At 34.3% G+C, this 24,906-nt stretch overlaps 2 protein-coding genes across 4 annotated transcripts in view; one reads left to right on the top strand and one right to left on the bottom strand.

The window, feature by feature from the left end:
* The window catches only part of LOC110112609 (delta(14)-sterol reductase), a 60,552-nt gene extending 58,183 nt beyond the window's left edge, over positions 1 to 2,369 (top strand). For both annotated transcript variants that reach the window (XM_020844898.2, XM_020844896.2), the window contains 4 exons: positions 1,404 to 1,480; positions 1,602 to 1,721; positions 1,882 to 1,956; positions 2,053 to 2,369. In XM_020844898.2, coding sequence (XP_020700557.1) covers positions 1,404 to 1,480; positions 1,602 to 1,721; positions 1,882 to 1,956; positions 2,053 to 2,206 — 426 coding nt within the window. In that variant the 3' untranslated portion in view covers positions 2,207 to 2,369. The remainder of the gene's footprint in view (positions 1 to 1,403; positions 1,481 to 1,601; positions 1,722 to 1,881; positions 1,957 to 2,052) is intronic.
* Positions 2,370 to 3,843: 1,474 nt separating this feature from the next.
* Positions 3,844 to 17,787, bottom strand: LOC110112608 (polyadenylation and cleavage factor homolog 4). Of its 2 annotated transcripts, XR_002305046.2 has the most exons (8): positions 17,102 to 17,787; positions 14,279 to 14,380; positions 13,709 to 13,966; positions 8,436 to 8,555; positions 7,678 to 8,292; positions 5,399 to 7,244; positions 4,466 to 4,560; positions 3,844 to 4,217 (listed from the first exon to the last, which is right to left on the bottom strand). XR_002305046.2 is itself a non-coding variant. In XM_020844895.2 (7 exons), exons 1-6 carry the CDS (start codon positions 17,498 to 17,500, stop codon positions 5,433 to 5,435), a joined length of 3,306 nt encoding a protein of 1,101 aa, XP_020700554.1. In that variant the 5' UTR covers positions 17,501 to 17,787; the 3' UTR covers positions 3,844 to 4,560; positions 5,399 to 5,432. The 2 variants fall into 2 exon arrangements, 1 of the variants encoding a protein (XP_020700554.1); XM_020844895.2 differs by having other exon boundaries at positions 3,844 to 4,560.
* Positions 17,788 to 24,906: the final 7,119 nt, after the last annotated feature.

Genomic DNA, 24,906 nt, shown 5'->3' with positions numbered 1-24,906 from the left:
GATTTTCTTAAAGAAATATTTTTAGGATCAAGTAGGGATAAAGCGAAACAAAATCCACAATAAAAGATTTAAACAAAACACAAAGATAAAACCAATGGACTCATAAAAAATGATTTGAGTGAGAGCCTATTACGGAACACCAAGTCAAGCCACTGCTTGAAAATCACTCCAACTTCAGCCACCAAAACTTTTAAGCACTTCATTCCACAACAAATACAAGTATTTAGTGTTTTACAAGTCACTCCTTTCAAATTACTAAAAGGGAGCACTTATGGTGGCCAGCCCCAACATGTAACTACAGGTAATAACCTCTCTATGGAATAACCACCATAAGGAATAACTTTCTCTAACCTTCATGGTCAGCCCTCATTTTGAAAATAATATAATAACTCATTTTTAACATAAGTTTTATAACCTAAATTGTATATAACCACACACACGATACATAAAGTGTTGACTTATACATAATATCCACATTACCATCAAATATAATTAAATAATAAATTCCTTATTTTTAACATAAGTTTTGCATGTTAGTAGTTTAGTACACTTTTGATTCCTTTCTCTACTTGCTCGGTTCTCTATTCTCTCTCCTTTGTTCCAGTATTCTCTCTCCCTTCTCAAAGTAATAATCCAAACCCCTCTATCCCGAGCCCCTCTTCCATCTCTACCCTACTTATCTCTTCCATTTTGTCTCCCTAAGTCTCTTATCCAAGAATTTTTATATGCCTCATTCTGATGCTTTAGATCTTAATTTATCGGCATAATTACTTGTAGTTTGCTAGGGGCATTGAATATTTTTTGTAAGAAATAATATGAACATCGGCAAGTAAAATTTCTAACACGTTCTGTTATGTCTAGTTGTCTATGCTCAATAGAAAATGGCTATCCTCTAGGATTCTCTATTTTATGTAGCTTTCCATGAATCATGCGGAAATCACATCAAGTGGGCCTTAATAATTGAGGCATGATGATATTTACCCAATTATAGTTGATGGGCCTTTTTTATCCCTCATATGAAGTCTAGGATACACTAATAGGTAGACCTAAAAGAATTTTGTTAGAAATATTAGAAATGATCTTTCTTTATTAGATTTAAATGAGAATTTGACTATAACTAAGACATAATGGAGAAAAATGATTTATGTAGTGGAACCCATTAGGGTGGGATAAAAGTTTGATGTTATTGTTGTGTTGTATATGAAGTCTAGGCTAATTGCTAAGCTATGTCAATTATTCTCTTATTGAATTTGGAATTTGCTCGTCTCTTGCCAATCTTTTTTATGGACTTGATATGAAACTAATACTGCAGACAAGTTCATTTTGTTTTTTTTTTTTTTTTTGGCATGTTAATGAAATCATAGTTGGATAACTAAATTGATGTCTCATTCTTATTTTTTAAGGGTTGGTGGCTTTTGCGAAACAAAGTCGAACTTCCAAAAGTAGCTGCTCTTATGGATTGTCTGGTTTTTCTCATTGGGTAATTTACTGTTCCATATTTAGTATTGTTTATTTTTTACTATAAACTTATGATATTGTTCTCCTTTAGAGATCAAGTTCCTATCTTATCTTCGTTCTGAGTATTCTATGGAATGTTTCAGCTATCAAATATTTAGAGGAGCTAACAAGCAAAAGCATGTTTTTAAGAAGGATCCCAAAGCTCCCATATGGGGCAAGCCTCCTAAAGTTATTGGAGGGAAGTTGCTTGTATCTGGTTATTGGTATATTTCGAAAACCATCCCTTTTTTTTTTTTTTAATATGTTGAAATTTTTGCCCTTTGATTCTCCATCATTTGCTTCCTTACATTGTAGAACATGTTTTCTTTTTCCGCATGCATCAAAACTCCCACACCCATCAATTGGTGAATTTTGTTATTGCAGGGGAATTTCAAGGCACTGCAATTACCTTGGAGATTTACTACTGGCATTATCATTTAGTTTGCCATGCGGAGCAAGGTTTATCCCTCTGTTTTTAATACTTGTTATTGGTTTCAAACTATAATGAATGCTATAATTGTGTAGCTTTGGTCAAACTCTTCTTTTCTCGTGCAGTTCTGTAATTCCATACTTCTATCCCATATACCTTCTTATTCTGTTAATATGGAGGGAGAGAAGGGATGATTCCAGGTGCTCACATAAGTACAAAGAAATCTGGGCAGACTACTGTGAGCATGTTCCTTGGAGGATTTTCCCATATGTTTATTAGAAGTAATCTCTTATCCTTGAGAGGTAAACAAATTTTTAATTCTCAACCTTTTTAACTTTCCGTGCATTTTATGCAGCTTCAGAAATTCAAGCTTGCAAAGCTTTGTACTTTGAATACTGGTATTTTATTTTTTTTTAAACTATAGTTGTTTTTGGCCTTTTTTCATGATTTCACAAAGCTTGATTGCTCTTAAAAATTATTTCTTAAGAATTTAATAGCGAGCATTGGATTTTGTTATGATTTAGATTTTCTCCATTTAGTAAAAAGTATTAAGAGAAGTAAATTTCTCAATTGCACCCATCCGATTAATTTTGGATGATTGGGATTAATTTGGCTTTATAAAAAAGTACCCCAACCATTTAAAATAAGCTGGGTGCTTGTGATTTGATTATTTGGGTTGGACTTACATGGGTACCGGCTAATTTTATCTTATTTATCATTTAAAATAAGTTTAGGCTAGGTGCACCACCTCATAAATAACTCAAATATTATTTGTTTGTAAAAGACCAGTTTTACACGATTGAATATGTTCTAATGAAAAATTTAAAATATTTGAGATTACGGTTTCCATAAAGCCAAATGAATTAGAATTAAAAAACGCTCCAATTTTCTTTTTGCTTTTTTTAACGCAAATTCAAGTTGAAAGCTGTCTTAAGAGCCTCTAGAATCAACCTAAGCCAATTTTGGCTACATAGGGACCCTTATGTATATATTAAGTTCAGTTGTAGACCAGAAATTATTTATAGCATTTTTAAAATATACTATCCTAAGCCCGTTTTTTTAACAAGCTTTCCCTCTCCCTTAATAGTCACTCCAGGTGTATTAAAATAACAATAATAATTGAAAATAGCCTATAAATATGAAGTTCCAATGTGGCTCAGGGTAGATAATCAAGTCAATTTTTATCTCAAGAATAATAGACTATAAATTTCATTAATCCAAATGAAATTTAGATCTCCTGGGTCAATTTCTTATTTCATGGATAGGGAATAATACATATATCTGCATAACTACATACTTCAGAACTTTTAAAATTTACAGATAAATACGCATAACATATGCATTTTCATACAGTTCAATAACACAAAAACCCATTCTAATTTTTTAATATATTAGAGCGAAGCTAACAGCTTTATCTAATATTAAGAGCTAAAAAAGCCCAAAATTTACAAGCCAAGAAATACTGCCTAATAACGGAAGAGATAACACATCAAATTTCATTTTATTCGTTCAATGGGCATTCAGCAAATACTTCGGCGGCTTACAAATGTTGCTTATTTTCCACGATGCTAATGGCTGCAACAAAGCAATACTTAAGTTTAAAGCCCTAAACAATGCTATATTATTTCCCAGATTCAAACAGTGCTAAAATAAGGGGAAAAAAACATAACATTTCGTCCTGGTACATTACTACCGAAAGCAAATAATAATAATAATAATATTTTCTCATTTTCTAAAAAATTTCAGACAATATCGAACAAAAAAGCATTGACAATATCCATGTTTATAGTAAGACGTGTCACACACAAACAAACATATATGCGTTTGTTCTCTCAGGTAAAAAAATTTACAGTTATTGCCGAAATCCTGAAATCAAATCCCATATTTATGCACTTATAATTAAATAATAATAATAATAATCCAAATGCAGAAGAATTATATAGATGCTAAACCATGTTTCATACATGCATATGTCCTTCTTAGGGCAAAACAAAATTATTTCAAATACATACAGTTCGATAAAAGAAAATAAATATTTGCCACAAAACCGCTGATACAGCCCAAAAAGGGTAGTCACAACTGCTCCTAAGAATATATAGAGATTAGGTAAGATAACAATGATACAAATTAAATGTTTTCTATCAATTAATTTGGTACAACAAACAACATCTTCCCTAAACTAAGCAGCTCTCCACGTCGAATCATCTAAGTCACAATTTCAAGATCAATCATCCCTCATCTTTATTAAACCATATCTCCATCCAGATATTTCGTTGTGTTTTTTGGTTTTCTACAAAAAAAAAGCATTTAAAATTTGTTGCTGGAACTGAACGAGCTCTTCATCACCGTTGACTAAAAAAAAATAAATTTTTTTTTTCTAACTTCAACTATTAGCACAAATTCATGATTAACCCTATTTTCATGTCTATATCTTGCAAATTTTATATGATGCACAAATAACACTATCAAAATGATTCATATATTCATATTATCAAACTTAATGAAATTCAAAAAGAGTGTCAAAAGCAACCAGCAAACCTCAAACCAGTAATGCCCCCGCTTCCATTGCCAGGAGCCGTTACAGTGCAGCTCATTAAGCATAATGAGTTTCAGATGCAAAACACAGTTCATACCTACAAAAAATATGAATATCGAAAAATGGTAATGTCAGTAGATATTCTCCGAACTTTATGCTTCTAGGCACCAGGAACACATACTCACAAGAATTTCAAAGAAATTGTGGGAAAAGTTATAATGAGTTAATTTTTCATAACTTAATGCTTGCTCTTTCCAACTGATAAATCCACAAGAGAGGAATAGATTGTGATGCAAGCGAGGATCAAATTCAAGAAATTAACAACTTCCAAAACTCTTAGGAATGAGACTAATTAAAATGTTTATTTTAATGGACAACCCTAGCTAGGATTGCATTTGATTTAGATAATGGATCAGCAGCACCAACTGCTTAGCAACCAACCTAGTTGAAATTTTACAATAGTCTAGTTGAAACAGCAAATATAATCTCCCGATAGACTAACCAATCATTTCTGACTTGAAAACATATCTCCAAGATCTGGCAGTTTCACTGACAAACGGGAACTTGTGGAAAAAAAATTGGGTCAGGCTATCTTGAAATAAGTAGTATGAGGAAAATTATTAGATTTATATTTAAATTAATTCAATAATTCTCAACCCTAAGCTTATAAAAAATGTAACAGGATATCCTAATATATATTTTTTAAAATTTGTGTACACAGTTGATAAGCTAAATAGCAATTCAAGTAGGTAATTTTTTAAGGAATCATCAGAAAATGAGAAAAATAATAAAAAACAGCAATAAAAATCCCTTTTTTCAGATTAAAATGACATGACGCTAATAAGCACTGGTATCAACTTAAGTACAGCAGAGATTTTTAAAAAAAAAAAAATTCTAGGAAAAAATAAGAAATTAAATAAAGATTGAAAGATTACCGAACTGAAGGGGAAGATTGAACTCCATTATTAGTCAACTGTACCGAGTAAAATCTCCATTAACGGCAGATGCTGAAATGCACTTAGCATGCACAATGGGGACCTCCACTATGCTATTTTCCATGCCTCTGGAAACACATTTCTCATCCGTTAGGTTCAGATAAGTAGTCCCTTTGTACATCCATTCGTCCCTCTGAATAGAATAGAAGTCCTCAAATGGTTCTCCACAAAGAGCACATATGCTTTGCCTTTCGTCTGCAGTAACCATAGGCTCTGGTATCACTTGAGAAGGTGCGGCTTCTATGGGAATGATAGGTACTGGCCCACATGGTGGCGTGACATCTCCAGAAATCCAGCTGCTGATGCTTGAATACCATCTCCGACACGCTTTGTCCATACTACTTATTTCTGAGTCATTCGAGTTATGCCAATCCAAGTGACTCTGAAGCTCATGTTGATGTCTCAATCGCAGACCACATTTCATGCATCGATGCTTTAGATTATCTAAGAGGCTATCAATCACCAAAGGATGAAACTCGCGAATAATTTCAGTCTTGAATTGAATACCTATCAGACTGTCATCCAAGGAGGCTCGGTGCGGACTAGATGCCTCACAACAGATTATAAGCTCTTTCGAAGAAAGCGGTGGGGTAGATGTACTTGCATCTAGATCACTGTTCTGACTCAAGCTTTCCTTTGACATCTGACTAGAAGTAATGGTTGGCAATTTTGTCGATGCCGAGGTTATTAGGCCCTTTGCAACTAATGAGCTCAGGAGGCTCGAAAGTGGATTCAGACCAATGCTAGCTGAGTTGATGGTTTGTGAAGAGGTGCCTACTAGTGATATTGAAGGTGGAGGACCAGGTGGCAATGGAGGTAGCCTGCCTCCTCCTAGAAAAAGGGGTGCAAAAGCAGGAGCAATGCCATGAGAAGATGTCATTTCTGCGAATGAAGTTGGCAAAGAAGCAGAGGAGGTCAACGCTTGTGCGGGTGGAGGACCACTTGGAAGGGGAGGATGTATTATATTCAAACCACTTGCTGGTTTGTCAGGCAAAACATCAGTACTCAAAATTGAAGCCAATAAATTACTGTTGTTGGATTGCCTAGAAACATCAATGGGGCAATTAGAGTGCATCACACCAGACAATCCTTTTGACTTATTAGGGCTAAAACCCTGGGATACAGGTGCTGAGGTCTCATTCTGGACAGCCTGCATTAATGGATCAGGCTGAGACTGTCGCAATGAAGACCTATGTTGCTCCGGATATGGTGATAAGACGGGCAAAGAAGTAAGTGGCAGGGAAGGCTGTGAATTAAATGTCGCATGAGTCTTTTGAACTGGTTTTTCCGATAAAACTGGAAAAGAGTCATGAATGGCTGGTGCAAATGGATCCCTGTTTAACTGGTCTGCAAGCTGGCTTGATTTCTGACCTATTTGAGATGAGTGAACTGGAAGATAATCTTGGTCCATTAGACCACGTAGTTTCTGTTTTTGAAGGGGAGCAGATGGGATGGAAGGAAAGACGGGTGAAGGAGATCGCAGAAGCAGTTGCCTCTGCTGCCCTAAAACTCCACCCGATCCTAATCCATCTATAGAAGAGCCCAAGCTTGAAGGAAGAGTAGATTGTAATCCAGACTTGGGCATGATTGAATTATCATTATTAGTAGATAAAGCACCACCAAGAGGTGTTGGCCTGCACTCTGTTTGACCTGAAACCGTTGATATCGTATGATCTAACCCAAGAGCTGGCAGTAGTCGGTCACGCAGAGGCAGAGGCCATGTACCCTTCTTTACTCTCGGCTCAATCTCTTGGTGATGTTGTTGTGAATAGTGCTCTTCACCATCCTTCAAAAAGGGAAAAAATCAAAATTATATTAACGAGACCTGCATGAAGTTTATAACTATAAACTATGTTTGATGTTTACTGATAGTGATTCGACTGTCTATTTTATAATTAAACATTAAGTGTAGATTTGATGTTCGAACTACATTCTTCATAAAATGTGTTAACGAACCTAATAAAAAAAAGCAGCACATATACATTTCTGTTTAACAGCGGGAACGAGATGACAAGTTTAGTCATTTCAAGTTTACAATTACCGCAGTAGAATAAAATGATAGTAAGACATAAAAGAAGATTTAGTGGCTAGCTTATGCAGTCCGAAGTGTAATTTCTACTAAGCACAATCAAGGCTTCAAATTCACCAAGCAGAGCATAACAGCTTCCTGTTCCTAGAAGAATATCAGGCAATTAAAAAAAAAATGCCAGGAAACTTACGCTTGTGAAATGAACTCTATCTTCTATTCCTACAGTTTTTGAACGCGGATTAACTGCATCAATTTTTTTTAATCTGGAGTCAACTTGATCAGTCTCCATGGGCATCCACTCACGACTTTGCAAGCCAGGTAACTTGTCCTGATCATCAGTACTCAAACTGTTTCTTTTATTTCTTGCTCCCTCATAATCTGCTGATCTGGAACCCATTTCATCCCAGACATACTCTTCCTCCTCAGAAGTTTTCCAATTTTTAGAAACCGGCCAGTTTGTTCTATTAGAATGGATTGAAGCTACCTGACTATTATTTGGAGCAGACTTTAATGCTCGATAGCTACCATAAGCATGATTTGCATCAAAACCATTTCTTCTATAGACTGTTGATTGAGCTGCCACACCGGTCTCAAAATAGGGTTTGTTTGGTTCATCTAACTCACTAATCTGATCAACGGTCCTCCTTAGTTCATCTAAATCTTTAACCCGGCCACTGATCCTCCCCACTCCCATATCTTGCTGTCGTGGAACTTGAGAAGAAAAAACAGGATCTCTTATATCCTTGTAACCTTTTCTCTCATTAATAAAGTCACTTGGTTGTTCCCTTTGAGGGAGTTGAACATCCTGAAATGTTATTATTCAAAAAACAAAAAAATCAAAAGGCTTTAGCACTTAGTAGTTTATTAAGAGTAATTTAAATTTTCTTTCTGTAGCCTATTAGAAGCAATGGAACATAAGAATAAGGCATAGAAAACTCATAAAGGAACCTTATTAGATAATTCAGACCACTGCCTAATACTCCCAGCACTAGGATTTCGAATGGACCTTTCTGTATCATCAACTGGTGCAACAACTTCATCAATGTCTTCGCTGCTTATTTCCTTCCCCTTCATAATATAAAAAAATAATAAGACCTTTCAGCACATAAATTAGCTGCTGCAAAATAAGTGAATTACCAAAAAGCCATACTTGTTCCATGAAAAGTTACAAGATATAATGCCAGAAGATAACCAATATGGCAAGAGCATAGTTGGTAAAGCATTACTTTTCCTGTGAAACCAAACTTTTGATTAATACGCAAAATAAACGATGTAAATCACTAACCATGCAACACATTCAAATCAACAATCACTACTAAACCCAAGTTTTGATTAAATCAAACGGGTTCATAAATTTAATTGTATGTATTTTATTAGGTTACTTTTATTTACAATTATGTACAATTATCCATTAAGAAAAATGTTGATATTCAATTCAACTAAAATGATAGAATTAGATTTAAGTTTATATGAAAAGATAGGATTAGTTTTTTATTTAAATTAAAACATTATTTCTATCAAAAGGTAGGACGAGTGTGTTATTATTAATATTATGAGTTGAAATAAGAAACTTAGATTGATCCCTCACCCTTCCTGATAATCCTCACAATAATCTGATTCCATCTTCACAATAATCTGATTCCCAATCTCTTTCAACATTTTTTTCACTCTCGACCAAATTATGCATGCTGAGAATTCCCAATTCTCTTTCCACATCCCTTTCTCAAAGGAAAATCTCATTATTGTGACATCTCTTGATTTATTCAGCTCTCCTATTTCTTCAAGAAACCAATACTCTACTTCCACTTTATTCCTTAATAAACCAAGCAAATTTCAAGAGGAACATGGAGCACAAAAAAAGATGCAGTCAAGATTTACATCAATTTGATGTCAGAACTAAAATCTACAAACCCTTACCCCAATTCCATATTTCTTTCATGTTAACCTTCCCCCACTTCATGGAAAGGAACCAAAATGACCCCTAACTATTTAAAAGTCCCTTTTTAGTCTCTTGACTTTTAAAATAGGAACTTAGATGATCCCAAATAAGAACTAATTTAGCCCCTATTTAAAGAATCAAAGGATCAAATTGATATTTTTATATAGTTGAGAACTATTTTAATCAAAAAAAAATTTAAAGGACCATCTCTCTCTCTCTCTCTAGAGCTCCCTCCCTCGCTAGAGCGCTCGCTCGCTCTCTCTCTCTCTCTGTATATATATATATATATATATATATATATATATATATGCGTGCGGAAACATGGGGCTAAATGTGTGTGGGTGGGTACTTTTGACAAACAACTCAATAGTTAAATTTCCCAAAATTCCAATCTCACTCACATTGGGAAGAAATTTGAACATTTCTCATCACCAAATCTTTTTTTTTTTTTTTTTTGATTCGATGAGTAACCAAAAATTCATTTTGAGTTGACTCAAAATAGACTTTTTTTATGTTGAGTAGACTAAGTTAAATTACACTTTAGCTTCGTGCTAATACAAGTCGGCATGGACTTATTCATTTCAAGTCAACTCGCTCAAACTCAGCTCAATGCCCACTTATTTCTTGCAATAACCAGATATTTAGTCATAGATGTTAGAAGTACCATGAAAGACATATCTCAAACCACCTTGACTAATGCAATCTTAAGGCTAAGCAGCATTAAGTCCTTTTAATGTTGCATGGGTCAAGACATTTTTTCTTTCTCGGAAAATATCATGCATATACAATTTGATCGATATTCTAATATGAAATGTAGTGTATAACATGACTGGTGCTAGATATTTGATAGGTCAACCCTAGCTTTATGACATGAATGTTCTTCATAACACTAGAACCAACATTTATACTTTCAAATTGAAGGATGCTAATATTAGAGTGCTATATAAGCATACTAAACAAATATATGATGCCCAACCAATAAAAGGTGTGAGCAAAACTAAAAATTAATTTCCACCTAAACCATTAGTTCAGTTTTTATTTCCTTGGGAATTTATGATAATTGAAATTGAATCTGAACAAAATGTTATATAACTTTCACATAAGGTGCAATCAACGAATACTAATTATATTATTCATCTATCATATCTTCTTTACTATTTCATAAAGTATACAAAAAATTAGTTTTGCGTACGAATCACCTGCAAAAGATTATTATAGATCACACATAACAAATTGATGAAGATGTGCCAAATCAAATATAAGAAAGTGTTACTAGCTCTTAGTGAGAGTGTTCTTTCAACCTAAATAAATTAAAGTAACAAAAAACTAAAGTCAAGAATCAAAGCTAGATCCAAGTCTAGATTGAATCAAATAGGTTCATGAGTTTAATTGTTACATATTTTATTATGCTATTCTTATTTAAAATTAGGTAGGCATTATTCTTTTTAGATGATTTTGATTTTTACTTTAAAGTAGATTGAGTCTAAATATGAATATTGAATTAAATTTTAACTTAAATTGCAACATATTTCTATAAATATTTAATTTATAACCTTATTTTATGGTCAATGTATGAAGAATAATATCATTATTATAAGTTGAAATAAAAAATTCATTAACCCCCCCCCCCCCCCCCCCCCACCCCCCCCCCCCCCCACTATCTTGTCTCTCATCCTGATGGTACTCAAGAAAATCTAATTCACAATCTCTTTTTGCCGTTCTCTTTCCTTGTTGCCATCAAGGAAGCATGATCTCAATAATCACCAATTCTTTCTCCAACATTCCATTCTCACAAGAAAACCAAACCATTGGGAGAAATCTCTATTCAAGAGACAAACACCTCTTGTCCATCTCATTAATTCTTTTCATGAGAATCCAAAAAAGGAATATAAAAGAGATTGACAATTCAAAATCTCCATTACCACTCACTAATGCAAAGCCTTCACAATTCAAGATCTCCAATGCCACCCACTAATGCAACGCCCTCAAAGCCTCATGATTATAGAGCACACATGCAGAGCAAACTATCCATCTTTGTAAGACTATTAGCTATTTAATATGGCATGGGATTTCCTAACAAAACCTGAACATTTAAAAAAATATAATAATGATGTGGAGGAAAACAAGCAAAAACCTTATATTAAATAAATCATATTCCAGGTTAAATAATTAATTATTAGAATTAGGTTTTGAATGCCACAAGCCAACCAACCTAGATATGGATCCTCAAAAGTGAATGATGCTTCACTCATTTATTATATCAAAACTGAGATTTTAACAATCAAGCATGATAATGTTAATGTTATTGAGAACTTTAATGCAATGAAAATTTATTACCTCGAACTAGATTAATATCAAGATCTCAAAATGACATTCTATGATGATGCAATAATTTTCAATCAATTTGTAAAAAGACCGCTTATTTGAGTTCTTTGTATTGACAATCCATGTGCCTACTCTTACTCTTCTAGTCATCAACCCCTCTTAGAGATTTTTTTTTCCTTTTTTTTTTAAAATAGCTTTAATTTATTTCCATTGCAAGACTTTTACAGAAGACCATATATACTTTCACATTTTGTATAGAATAAAGTAAAAAAATTCTAAGAACTTTTTTCTACTTTTCTATCTTTCTACACTAGGCTTTCTAGTTATAATACCTAATTTAAATATCTCAATGCAGTTTATGCTTATAACGTGTTATTAGTTAATCATGTATGAAATATGTCAACAACTTGAAGGTCAATTGATTTCTATTTCCTCTGCAAATGATTATTGCAATAAAAGAACATAAACAAGACAGTTGAAAAGCGCTTAGAATAATTCATAGCCTATTATCAAACATTCATTGAAAAATTGGATACCTCTTCAAAATGGCTGAATAAATGTATCCATATGTTTTTGCTCACGTAGGAGCACATGTAATAAAACACAGGCATGACCATTAACTCGGTTTATGAAAGAGAAAGGGAGAAATTTTAACACAAAAATTAGGCATACAACTTAAAATAAAAGGAATAGCTGAACTCTTCAACATAATTTCTATAACAGATATAGAAATAAAATTATTAAAACATGAATTAAACTACAACAGTAAACTTGTTTTTGCAATGGCTGAACTCTAATAAGTAATCACTTTTCATATTCTGCATTTATTTCGACAAAAAAAAAAGTGCATGTTTAATAACATATACTCCAGGAACCACATGTAATAAATTAATTCTAACCAAGTTATGTAGCCTTTGTGACAAAATACAAATAAATAGGAACTAAACATCTAGCATATAAATTGGATATAAACATAGGAGCAATTTGTGTAAAAAAAAGAAACAATAGAAAAAGGAAAAAGGGCAGCGCATAACTAGAAACCACAATTAAAACCTACTTTCTTGCTTATACTTTTTTGTCAAATTCATAACAAAGCTATGACCATTAACTTAGTTTATGAAAGATCAATGGATAAATTTGAGCGAAAAAAGTAGATCTAAAACTTGAAATAAAATTGGCAGCCAAACAGCTCAACAGAATTTCTACAACAAGAGCAATGTGAAAATGATAAAACAGAAATTCAACTAAGCCAGTAATTATTTTTTTTTAAAATGTCAGGTTTGATGACTGATGAGTAATACATTTTCATATTCAGCATTAATTTTAACAAAAAATGTGAAAGTACACTACAGAAACTGGATAAAATCAAAGAATTCTGGCCAAATACTGTAACCTAAGCAGATAAAATGCAAAACGTAATAACACGCATGTAGCATAAGCAGTAGATATAAAGTTAGAACCAATTTCTGCTAGTAGAAACGATAGGAAGGAGCACAAAGGCAGCACATAAATAGAAAAAACAAAACTTAAAATGCTTTTGTGACTAATACTGCTTTTTTAAGAAAAAAAACTATATTTTGTCAAGTTCAAAATAAAACATTTAAAATAGCAATTGTTTCTTAGCCAAACAGTGTGAATTACACAGGAATATTATACACATTTCTTGGATGATTATAACCCCATATGGTTGAAAAGAAAAAGCCTAGTTCATAACGGAAAGCTAAGAAAACATCAAATTTGTTCTTTTCAACAACGAAGTCTGCTAAGAAGTAAAAATAATAATCAAGCACAGGATTATAGGAAGTCAAGTGCCGAGTCGCAGCAAGATATTATAGTTATACAAGAAAGAAAATGAAGCATGTACATCATTAATGAATTTTCCAATGAACATCAATTGAGATGGATAAATAAAGATAATCCACTATATATATAAACAATATTGTTCAACTGTCCTTACCCTTGTGGATTGCTGAAAGCGTTGTCTAGCCTCCAAATACTTTGGATTAACATGAATACTGTGGGATGGCCTTTGTGAATGAGCATCTGGCCTTGTTCCGGTGCTTCCAGATGAACCATTTACAACATGTTGAAAGCCCAATTCGTTCTCAATTGATTGGAGGCAAGAAGTGGGGAATACCCCTTTCCATGTTCCAAATAGATGCCTCAGGCTATGATGTATGGAAGGGTCAACTTGTTTGTAGGCTTTGCAGAATACCTACGCCAAGGAAAAGAGCACATGCAACCCCAAAAGAATAATCAAAGTGCATATCAGGCTATGATCTTAAAATGAAAAGAAAAAAAAAATTTATATATATATATATATATCAAGTCTGGAATCAGAAAATGAAAAAGATGATAATGTCATAATAATAGTACAAAATGTTTCCTGGCATAGATTGAAATGAGAAATTAATGCTAAAATTTAAAACATTAATACATATAATCAATTATAAGGAACAAAAAAGAGGAACAACCAGTAAGCCAATTAGATGAATTCATCAATGGAGTAACTGAAAGAATAATCTACCTGTGGTAATCTTGCCGCAAAATATTTAATGTAATCTCCTCCAATATTCTTCACGATGCTATCAAGAAGATACAAAGATGGCAACTTTTGCTCAGTAGGAACCTGCACATAAGCAAAAAGAACATGCACAACATCATGAAAACAAATTAGTCAAGTATGGTGATAAAGAAGTGACAAAAGATGGTAGCATACAGTTGCAAAAACTTAAAGCATGAAAACATACTTAAACTATTACAAAAAGTCACGAAAAGCATACAAGACATTGGTAAATTGAATAAACCCAAAGGAAGGAATATTTTATTGAACTTTTCATCTCTACAATATAAAATTCCCCATAAAAATAAACATGAAATATGATCAAGGACTTATGTTTACAAGAACTTTTTGACACATCAAAGTATAAACCAACGACAACAACATCAAGCCTTTATCCCACTACGTGGGGTTATAAAAGTATAAAACAAATAATTAAATAATCAACAAATACTTTCACCATTGCTATTAAAAACAAATCAAGCGCTCCAATAGTCGCCGGGTCTGTGGCCAAGCTAGGCCAGGAGAGGCTCCACTATTTCAAACACTTCCCAAATATGCACCATCACTAAGGAACTGCATAGGCGAGTGCTGATGTATAAGGTGCTAGGCATTAGGGCACTAGTCTCTATGATGATTTTTTTTAAAGCATACACAACCATACTATGAGATGGAGGACTATGAATCTAATAATGAGAAAGAGAGCATAGGTGATGAATAAGATGAAATAAATAGTAGTAAAGATTAGATTAATCTTACATTATGGAAGCTACCAATTTAAGTTTTTATTTATTTGTTTAAACTTGAAACATCACTTTTGGACATTGTGAGCACTTTTATTTAGATAACCTTTTTGGCAATTTTTTTTTTTCATTTTTGAATTTTTAATGACATAAATTTAACAATGTATTTTTCAAAAATAAATTACTAATATTTGTTATGATGATTACATATCATATCCTTCAAAAGTATTTCTCATAATTAAAATATGTGATTTTTATTTAGCATCTTATTTCTCTCACAGGAACACCTAGGCTACTGCTTAGCACCTCAAATCAATTTGGCATTGAGAATGCCAAGCATTTTTAATAACAATGATTCCCACATAATTTATGTAATATATACTCCTAAAAATCTGCATTCTTAAGTACCAAGCATTAGTAGATAGAAATAGGGAAATGTTGTCTAAGCAACTTAGTCCCACAAAATTGAACATTAAGTGTAGGTAGTGATGACTGTTACCTAGGGTAAGTTAATCCAAACTCCAAAAATGTTTAGCACAAATTAATCACATGACAACAGTAACACTGACTTCAAGCATTTGCTGGTTTTCATGGTAGTTGCAAATCACTTTTCATGATGACCACCATTTCCATGACCATCCAATCAATGATCCAACTAAATGGAAACAACAAAAAATCTAGAAAGAGACGCTGAATGGTCATAAGTTCTCATTTTGTCCCATCCCTATTTGGAGGGGCCAATTCGTGCGCCAACCCCAACATTCAAAGACTGGGCATTAGGAGAATGATGTAATAACTTCTACCTATGTGTAAGGTAATCCAGACTTCATAAATGTTTAGCATAAATTAATCACATGAAAAAAATAACACCAACTTAGACCATCTGTTAGTTTTTCATGGTAATTGCTGCATACTCTTCATGATGACCATCCAAGTCTTGATACAACATAATGGAAGCTACAACAAGAGCTAGAAAGAGAAATTGAAGAGGCGCAAGTTTTCATCACACACTCACAAAACTTATTTAATAGTCAGGAAAAAGCATAATTACTTGACGTAAAAACAGTCAATCCTGAGAGTTTGAGAACTGAAATGCCAGCCTGGAAGCAGAGTGAGCCATCCCTATTTGGCAGGGCCAATTAGCACCAACCCCAACATTCAAAGACTGAGCATTAGGAGGAGACTGGGTAAGGTAATCCAGACTTCATAAATGTTTAGCATTAATTAATCACATGACAAAAATAACATTAACTTTGACCATATGTTAGTGTTTCATGATAATTGCTGCACACTCTTCATGATGACCATCCAAGTCTCGATACAACATAATGGAAACTACAACAAGAGCTAGAAAGGGAGATTGAAGAGGCACAAGTCTTCATCAAACACTCACAAAACTCATTTAATAATCAGGAATTAGCATAATTAGTTGATATAAAAACAGTTAATCCTGAAACAAAATAAAGTGGATAGTTTGACAACTAAAATGCCAGCCTGAAAGCAGAGCAAGTGAGAATAACCCCAAAAAACATTGTTGTACAGCAAGTTAATGCAGCTCACGGCCTTCAAATCTTCCAGACGGTTTCTCTCTAACCAAACAGAAAGAACATGATTGGCTAATTAAACTTTAATTCAACTCCACATAATATATTAGTAACTGAGGAGCTGAATGTAATAAGAGTGCTTATATCAGATGTAACAGCGGGCATGCCTAACACTGATCCGTACTCTACAATAGTACTTCCCTCACTATTGGTCACTCTTACATTAATTCAATATCACAACTGTCATTTGCAACTAAGAACGTTGTAACAATAAATGGCGAATTATCACAGTAAGGGTCCAACATATGAAGCTGGGTATATTGTCATACAAGTAACATAAGCTTTGACCTTTATTCTATTACATCTATTTATAAAAATACATTAGTAGACCGCAAAAAAAAAAAAAACTCTTCAAACAAAAACATTTTTCATCGTACATAAAAGCTCCTTCTACTAAGTTCCTCAATAACTTTCAATTCATTGTGACAGAGGCGGTAGGTTACCTCAAGAACATTGTCACAGACAGTGGCAGCAATAGACTTAGCAGCATGTAGGCTCTCCCCGGCAATGATCGTAAGATTAGTAATAATAGGCTTCGAATTAAAAGTCAGCTCCGTGAGTGCCGTCCTGTATTGCGCCACCAACTCCTGCTGCTGCTGCTGATAAGACGCTCCCCCTCTTCCCACTTCCTCCCTTTCCTCCCTCTCGCTCGCCTTAAATCTCGGGTTGCCTCCGCCGCTGCCGACTGCCGGCCTGGCCTGCGAAAAGGAACGACTCCGATCAGATGTGACGCCGACGGAATGGCCGCGGTCCCGCTCGCTCTCCTCTGCCAGTCTAGGTTTCTTTGCGCCTGGCTCCCTCGAGCGGTCCAAGATAGATCTACGTGTGGCCTCCATCTCCATAAACTGGAGATCGGCTAAACCTAATTATAAATCAAACAGGCAGAGGTAACAAATGAAGAAGCATAGGGGCATGATATCCAGAGATCAATGCGACGAAAGCCGACTACAACAAAGGAAACCCTAATCGCGAACTGCGAGAGGATCTAGGAGGAAGCAGGAGAAGGGTTATGGAGAAATTGGAGTAGAGAGAGTTAAAGAGAAACAGAGAGAGACAGAGAGAGTGGGTTTTGAGAAGTAGCTAAGGTGAAGGAGGAGGAAGATGGAGCCAACGGCGGCTCCTTCGAAACGTAGTTTATATATATATATATATATATATATATATATATATATGTATCATAATAACATTTAATAGTAAGATAAACATTCGAAATAAAAAATAACATAAAATTTTCTTTTAAAAATATCAATATATAATATTTTTATTTTTATTTTTCATTAATTATGAGTGCCGCGTCCTGGTTGAATCTTAATTTGTTTGTGGGTAATACTTAGACCTTCTTATAAAGCTTAATTGGGTGATAGTAGACAGAGAAAAAGAAAAAAGTGTGAGGGAGAAAGAGAGAGATTTTAAGTATTCATAGTATATCCCTTTAATTGCCCTGTAATCCTTTATTTATAGAATTATGAAGCTACATGAAAAGCTACATAAAAAATGCTAATTTGCACAAGTTATGTAGCCCAATATGTAGATAACAACAACATCAAGCCTTTATCTCACTATGTGGGGGGGTTGGCTATATGAATACTTTTTCTCCATTATATCCAATTAAAGGTCAAATTTTTATTTATATATAATAAGAAATTATCATTTATAATATTTTCTAATCATGTCTTTTTAAGTCTACCTCTACCTTTATTAACATAGGTTAAATCTATAACATCTACTCTCCTAATCGGTTCATCCAAAGGCCGACATTTTATGTGACCAAATGATTTAAGGTGACTCTCTCTAATCATATCTACCACTAGAGCTACTCCAACCTTTTCATTTATATGCTCATTTCATATCATGTCTCTAAGAGTAAAGCCATTTATCTCATCTCTGCAACACTTAACATAATGCTTCTCTTTTAATGGCCAACATTCTGTGTCATAAAAGCATCGCATGTCTAACCACCATCTTATAGAATTTTCCCTTAAGTTTGAGTGGTACTTTTCTATCACGCAACAAGCTCGATGCATTCCTCCACTTCATCCATCCAACTTGAATTTTACTGATAATATCCCCATCTATTCACCATCACTCTGAACAATAAACCCAATATATATAAAATGTGTGCTCTTATTAATAACTTGATCGCTCAAAATTATAAATCCCACACTAGAACTATTACTACTAAAATTACACTCCATGTATTAGTTTTAGAGCTACTCTAACGAAAACCTTTAGAATCTAAGGTTGACCTCCATAATTCAAATTTACCTTCAAATCCATCTTTAGTCTTATCAATAAGAAGAATATCGTCAGCAAAAAGCATATACCAGAGAACATCCTTTTGCAAATCGCTAGTAAGAACATCCATGACTAAAGCAAAAAAGATTTGGGCTTAAGATTGTGGACATCCGAAAGGGATCTGCACGAGAGAGTGTAGAGAGTATACGACCATACCACACCGAGGGATAGAAACAATCGCAGGCCTCCACGCTCTTCTCAAGCTGGCCAATGGGAGGGCATATTAGATCATACATATGATCAACCATTGAGGATAGTGGCTCTCGCCAGCGCATCCCTATGGGTGATAATATGCACGACCTGATCAGTGTCATGGGATTTCCCCCACTCGATACATCATCTCGAGTGAGATTTATTTATTATGGAATTTTGTTTCCCACGGGTACAAGCTTCCGTGTGTTGACCTCGTTTTTCTCCCGAATTGCCATTGGACGCGTTTGATTGAATTGATCGAGCCTCGTCGAGCCTGATTCAATTCGAATCAACATTAATTTTAATTTGAGTTTATTTTGTATTATTTTATTGAATTAATTTTTGGGTCGAGTCGAGGTGAGTTCGAGGTGACCCGGATCGAACCAAATCTTTCTCAATTTGGACCTGATTTCTGCCCAATGGGTTTAGCTAAATCCTAATCAAAACATTAATAATTTTCTAAGTCAATTTGAATCTCACCGTTGGATCAAAATTTTGATCGGACGGCTTTGATCTCCCTTATCTCCCTCTCGTGCCCTAACTAAAGGCGGAAGCCTCCATCTCACGCGGTATTCCTGGAGTTCCCAAGGCAAGTCGCTCTCCCCCTGGCTCTCACGCTTGTTGTTCGTGAACCCTAGAGAGGACGGACGCCGCTCTCTCGATTTCGCTCCTTCTCCATCTCTCTCTCTGGGTTCCAGTGAAGAGCCAGAGCCGAAGAGCTCTTTCTCCCGTTTCCCTCTCTGTTCGCTGACGCCCCGAAGCCCCCTCCCTGTTTTTGCCGGTTCGCGAGCCCCAGACGGAGCCAACTCCGCAGCCCCTACTTCCTACTCCCTCTCCATCACCTGGAGATCGAGCCTGACACCTCCAAGCTCATCCGACCTTCAAGGCTGAACCCGACGCCGACCTAGCCGACATCTTCGCTGGACTAGCCCGTCTCTCTTGTCCCAACCGACGCTGCCTCTACTTCTTCTTTAGGGCAGGTAACCTCTTCCCTTCCTTCTATCTCCTTCTATTTGCATTTCCATCTTCTTTGCATTCTCTGTTTGGTAAGAAAATGTGAGCAGGATTGTTCCTATTGCTGAGATAAAAAAATGTTGGTTTGTTTTTGCTGTATTGTTGCAATCAGAGAACCGCTGTTTGAAGCTTTCAATGCATCATAATGTTCATATTTGAGAGGATTTAGTGTGAAAGACTTTGAGTTATATTCATGCTCTTTGCCTCCCCTAGTATATAAATTAAGTAATGCGCTTTTAATGGGATCGTTGGTTTATTGACAGATTCAAGAGATTGAGGTACCACTATTTGATCCGTTCTATTCTTCTGCGGATGATTTCTTTATGAAGGAATTTGATTATTTAGGGTCTTTGGTTCACTTTCACATGTTATGAGGTTGTTTGCATAATATGGTATTCCTATGAGTTCATCTTCTGTAATTTCATAATTCTACACTTTGGTTATTTGATGAAATGCTCTTGAAAGAAGGATAAAACATAGCAGAGCTATCAACATTGAAACTTTATATGGATGCCTAGTCTTTTTTATATATGCTTGGGAAGTTTAGATAATAAATTGTCTTCAATAAATCTTAGGAGCGATTGAACAAAATTCCAAGTTATTCTAATAGTTTGTTTCTTAAATTTTCATATGGCATCATGCTAACACCAGATGATGTTAAAACTTGCATCTCATTTCAATGATTGAGGGAGATTTTATGAACCATAACTATGTTAGAAAGCTTTTGTGCTCATTCGCATTGTCAGTAACAGTTAATATGAGCATTGGGTTCTTTTCTATTTTGTAAGATAAAGGAGGTGTCGAAGCTTTAGCAATGTGCTTATGAGCTAATCACAATGATTCTTTATTTGCTTCTTAAGTTTTATATGAACATAATACTTGGTTGCTTCTTTTCTCTTCCTATCTTGCAAACTTTTGATGAAAGTGAATGGGGAAATTCATTAGCATTGTTTAGTGGAGGCTATACTCATATTTGATGTCAAAGGCTCATGGCTTTGTTGGAAAGTTCATGTGTATGTCCACATCATGAAATCACATGCCTAATCTGGGAATCTATGATTTAGTTGAGTATACACCTACATATACTCCATGTTTCAAATGCCATACTCACATGTTCAAAAGAAGGTTGGGTGACTTATGTTATGTTAGAGAATTCTATAAGTGGTTTCATGATTGGAAAGTTTTGCTAGGTATTTTATATCAAGGAGTTTGGGGTCTTTTGTCGAATCATATTTGATAATTTGTTATGAGTTCGGAGTTTTATTCACAACTTATCAAAGCATCTTTCTACATGCCATTTATCACTTGTTGTTAAAAGATTTGTATAAAAGTTATTTGGATGGTTTGGTATCATATTTTATAAAAGGTGGCTATGGAATGGGTTATGGTTGTTTAATAGTTGTTTCTTAGCTTATGTTCATCAAGATTGCTCTTTGGGTTTTAACACTGTTAAACCTCCTTTTATGACTATCAAGAGTGGCCCGTAATCTCATATGTGTAAAGAAAAAAGAGATATGTTTTGACACTTGGAAGAATGACGGCCTCTAGATTTTTATTGTCTCAATATATTTCCCTATAACAAATCATTCAACTTGTTATTTGATTTTTGGTGTCAAAATGGAGACTTGTTCTTCACTGAGATGAACTCTTTTGTTTGTGAAGCATGTGTATTCGAATTGGTTCTACCCATGTGAAAGAAATAGCCATGCTATGGGTTTTGGAAAGTTATCATATGTATGCTTTATTGGGAAATGCACTGAACATGATTGTAAGATAGTGGCATTATTTATAAACAGTGGCTTTCTATTTCATTAATCATCATTATATTGAGGGTTTTGTTATGTAAAAAATTTGCATTTGAGTTTGCTTGGATGATTTTATGAGAAACACTTAATGAAGACAGTTGTGTACTTCAACGGTTTATAAAGAAAAGCAAAAAAAAAAATGTTCTACGCACAATTCCATGATTAAGTTATTTTGGGCTGGTGGCATATGTTATTGAAATTTGGAAAGTGGTAGGCATTGTATAATGAAATTAATGATTAGGTCGGAGACTATTTGGGCTTCATGAGGTTATAGTGGGTAGCGAGATATTTTCATGCTTTCTCATATCTTAATTTATCTCTGCCGGTTTGAATTTTATGTGAAAGTCGTATCGATGTCTGTATTAGAAAATTTCACGGATGGCTTTGTGCTAGAGAAACTTCATGAGTTGTCTTTAAAAAAAATGTTGTGAGTTGTTTTATATTGAAAATCCTTATGAGTTAATAAAAAAAATTGTATGGTTCATCCCATGTAAAAAAAAAAGTCTATGACTTGTTTCATGTTTGAAAAGCTTATGGGGATTGTTTTATGCTTGAATGAGTCATGGTTTATTCTATGTTTAATGGAAGTTTGATCTGTCTTAAGCCAAGAAAATTTATGGTTAGTTTTATGATTGAAAAGTCTTAGGGAATGATTTATGTGTAAATATATATATATATATATATATATATTTCTTTTTGAAAAATTTGTTGTTTGGAATATTTCTCTGGCATAGTGTGTAGGAAATTTTACGAAAGCTTCGCAAATTGTTTTGCACCGAAAAGTTTTTATGATGTGTTTCACGAATTGTTTTATGTTGAGAAGTTTTGCGTCGTGTCTTGTGAATGTTTCATAATGGAAGACTTTACAACGTCTTCTCATTGAGAAACCTTTCACGAGTTTTAACCCCACTCCAAATACAATAGAAAAGCACTTGAATTGTCTTGTTTTGTGTTGGGAAGGTTTTAGTAGGTCGTTCATGTAGGGCTTTATGTGTAGTCTCATTAAAAAAGTTTTATAAATCTTTTGGGGATTCATGGTCTTACAATTGGCTTTGGGTGGAAAGATTCTTTTGTGTCTTTGTTTTTAGAGTGAATGATCTTGTTTATGTGGGCAGTTGTCTTTCTTCTTGCTTGCACTTGTTTCCTAGATAGTTTTGGATTAGTGAGTAGTAAGATCATGTTTTGGGTTTCAAGTAAGGGGCCTATTTCGGGTTGCATTTTGGGGGTTTGTTTCTTTTGGTCTATTGGAGCTTTATTTAGAGGGTAGTTAAGTTTGTTTGAGTTGAGTCTTATATCATGTGCTTTGTTTGGATCGTGGGGACAGTAAAGGGCATTGTAAGTGCCTTCTTCTCTATTCGTATCATATCGAATTAGGGAGGAGGCTATTTTGAGACATGCTTGGCTTCAAAGAATCATGTCCAATAACAAAATGCCCACATTCCTTTATTGTTTTGTCTTTCATTTCTTCCTCTCTTTTCGGTATTCTGTAGTTTTTGTTCTTCTTGCATTTCTACTACTCTCCCACTTATTGTCTTATTTCACTTGTAGATCACTAAACCTATCAATACATGTATGAATGTCTAGAAGGGTTAGAAAAACATCTCCTTTCGTTTCCTATAACACTAGTGACATCTAAGGACAAAAATTAAGGATCGGTCTTAGATAACATAGACTTAGGATGCATGCTCCTTATAGGGTAGAGACATCAAAACTCAAACTTAGTGACACGTTCTTTTCTAGGTTTAGTACCTTCTTAATTTATTAATAATTAACCAACAAATTAACCTTAATCCAACTTAAAATATACTAAAACACTTAATTTATATTCAAACTATAATTAATATTTCATAATCATTAAAATACAGAACCTAAAATCAAACTTAACCAATCTAATAATGAATTCTCAACCAACGTAAAATTTAAAAGACATAGATCGAGTTAAGAAAACAAGCCTAAACTAAAACTCATTAAGCTAAAAATCTTCTAAAACCCAAATCTACTAATTCACCTAAAATTCAATCAGACCTTGAACTAATCTACTAAAAATCAATCAACAAACCTCTTAATATAACTATATCAACTTGGTTTTTAGGATGGACTACTCCGGGCTGCGGGGCTAAGTGTCCTAAGGAGGCCTGGTTCCTCGAGCCTGGTGGCACAACGCCACGAACCAGTTGATAGCAAATTTATTAATTAACCTCCTTAATTGATAATAAACCACATAATGCATCTTTCTTTCTAATTTATAACCAATTAAAATAATCAATCAAATCCTAAAATAAAAGTTCTAAAATCAATCCTAAAGTACTAATAATTTAGACTTAAACCAAAATCCTCCTTCTGCCCTTTAACAAATCAAATGAAAGCAACTATAATTAAACTTCCTTATATATGACATATCCAAAACTATACACTGTTACATATACCTAGGCTGGTTTAGTTAAGACACTACTTTTAGCTCTAGGTCAGGCTTACATTTTCTCTTGTTATTCAATGCTTGTTACGTACACATGTTCTATAAATGCAATTACTGAATTTCCTGTTAGCTATATTCATTTCCTGTTAGTTATATTTTGTCATTTATCTGCATTTCTTTCTTGAATGGAATCTACGCTTATATATATATTTTTTCTGTTATCTTATCTTGCGAGTGTACATTGGAGCTTAATGATCGGGAACTAAACGAGGCGCGCTGGTTTATAAGCTTTTAAGTGACAGCGCCACATACAGTCAGGTATAATTTCTGCAACTTGTAAAGTAAATTTTTAATTATATATCGGAACTGCTTCACATCACACACTGCTTGTTCATAGGTATTCTAGCATGTTTAGGTAGCCAGCCTTAGGTTAGTTCACTAACGAAGCTTCGGCCCTATAGGTCAAAGCTTGCCCCTTCTGTGAGCTATAGAGACCATTAGGGTTATTTAGGCCTGTAGAGTAGGC

This window comes from Dendrobium catenatum, unplaced genomic scaffold, assembly GCF_001605985.2.
Source record: "Dendrobium catenatum unplaced genomic scaffold, ASM160598v2 fragScaff_scaffold_459, whole genome shotgun sequence".
NCBI lineage: Eukaryota > Viridiplantae > Streptophyta > Magnoliopsida > Asparagales > Orchidaceae > Dendrobium > Dendrobium catenatum.
The sequence above is the reverse complement of the archived record's forward strand: the minus strand, read 5'-3'. Positions and strand labels throughout refer to the sequence as shown.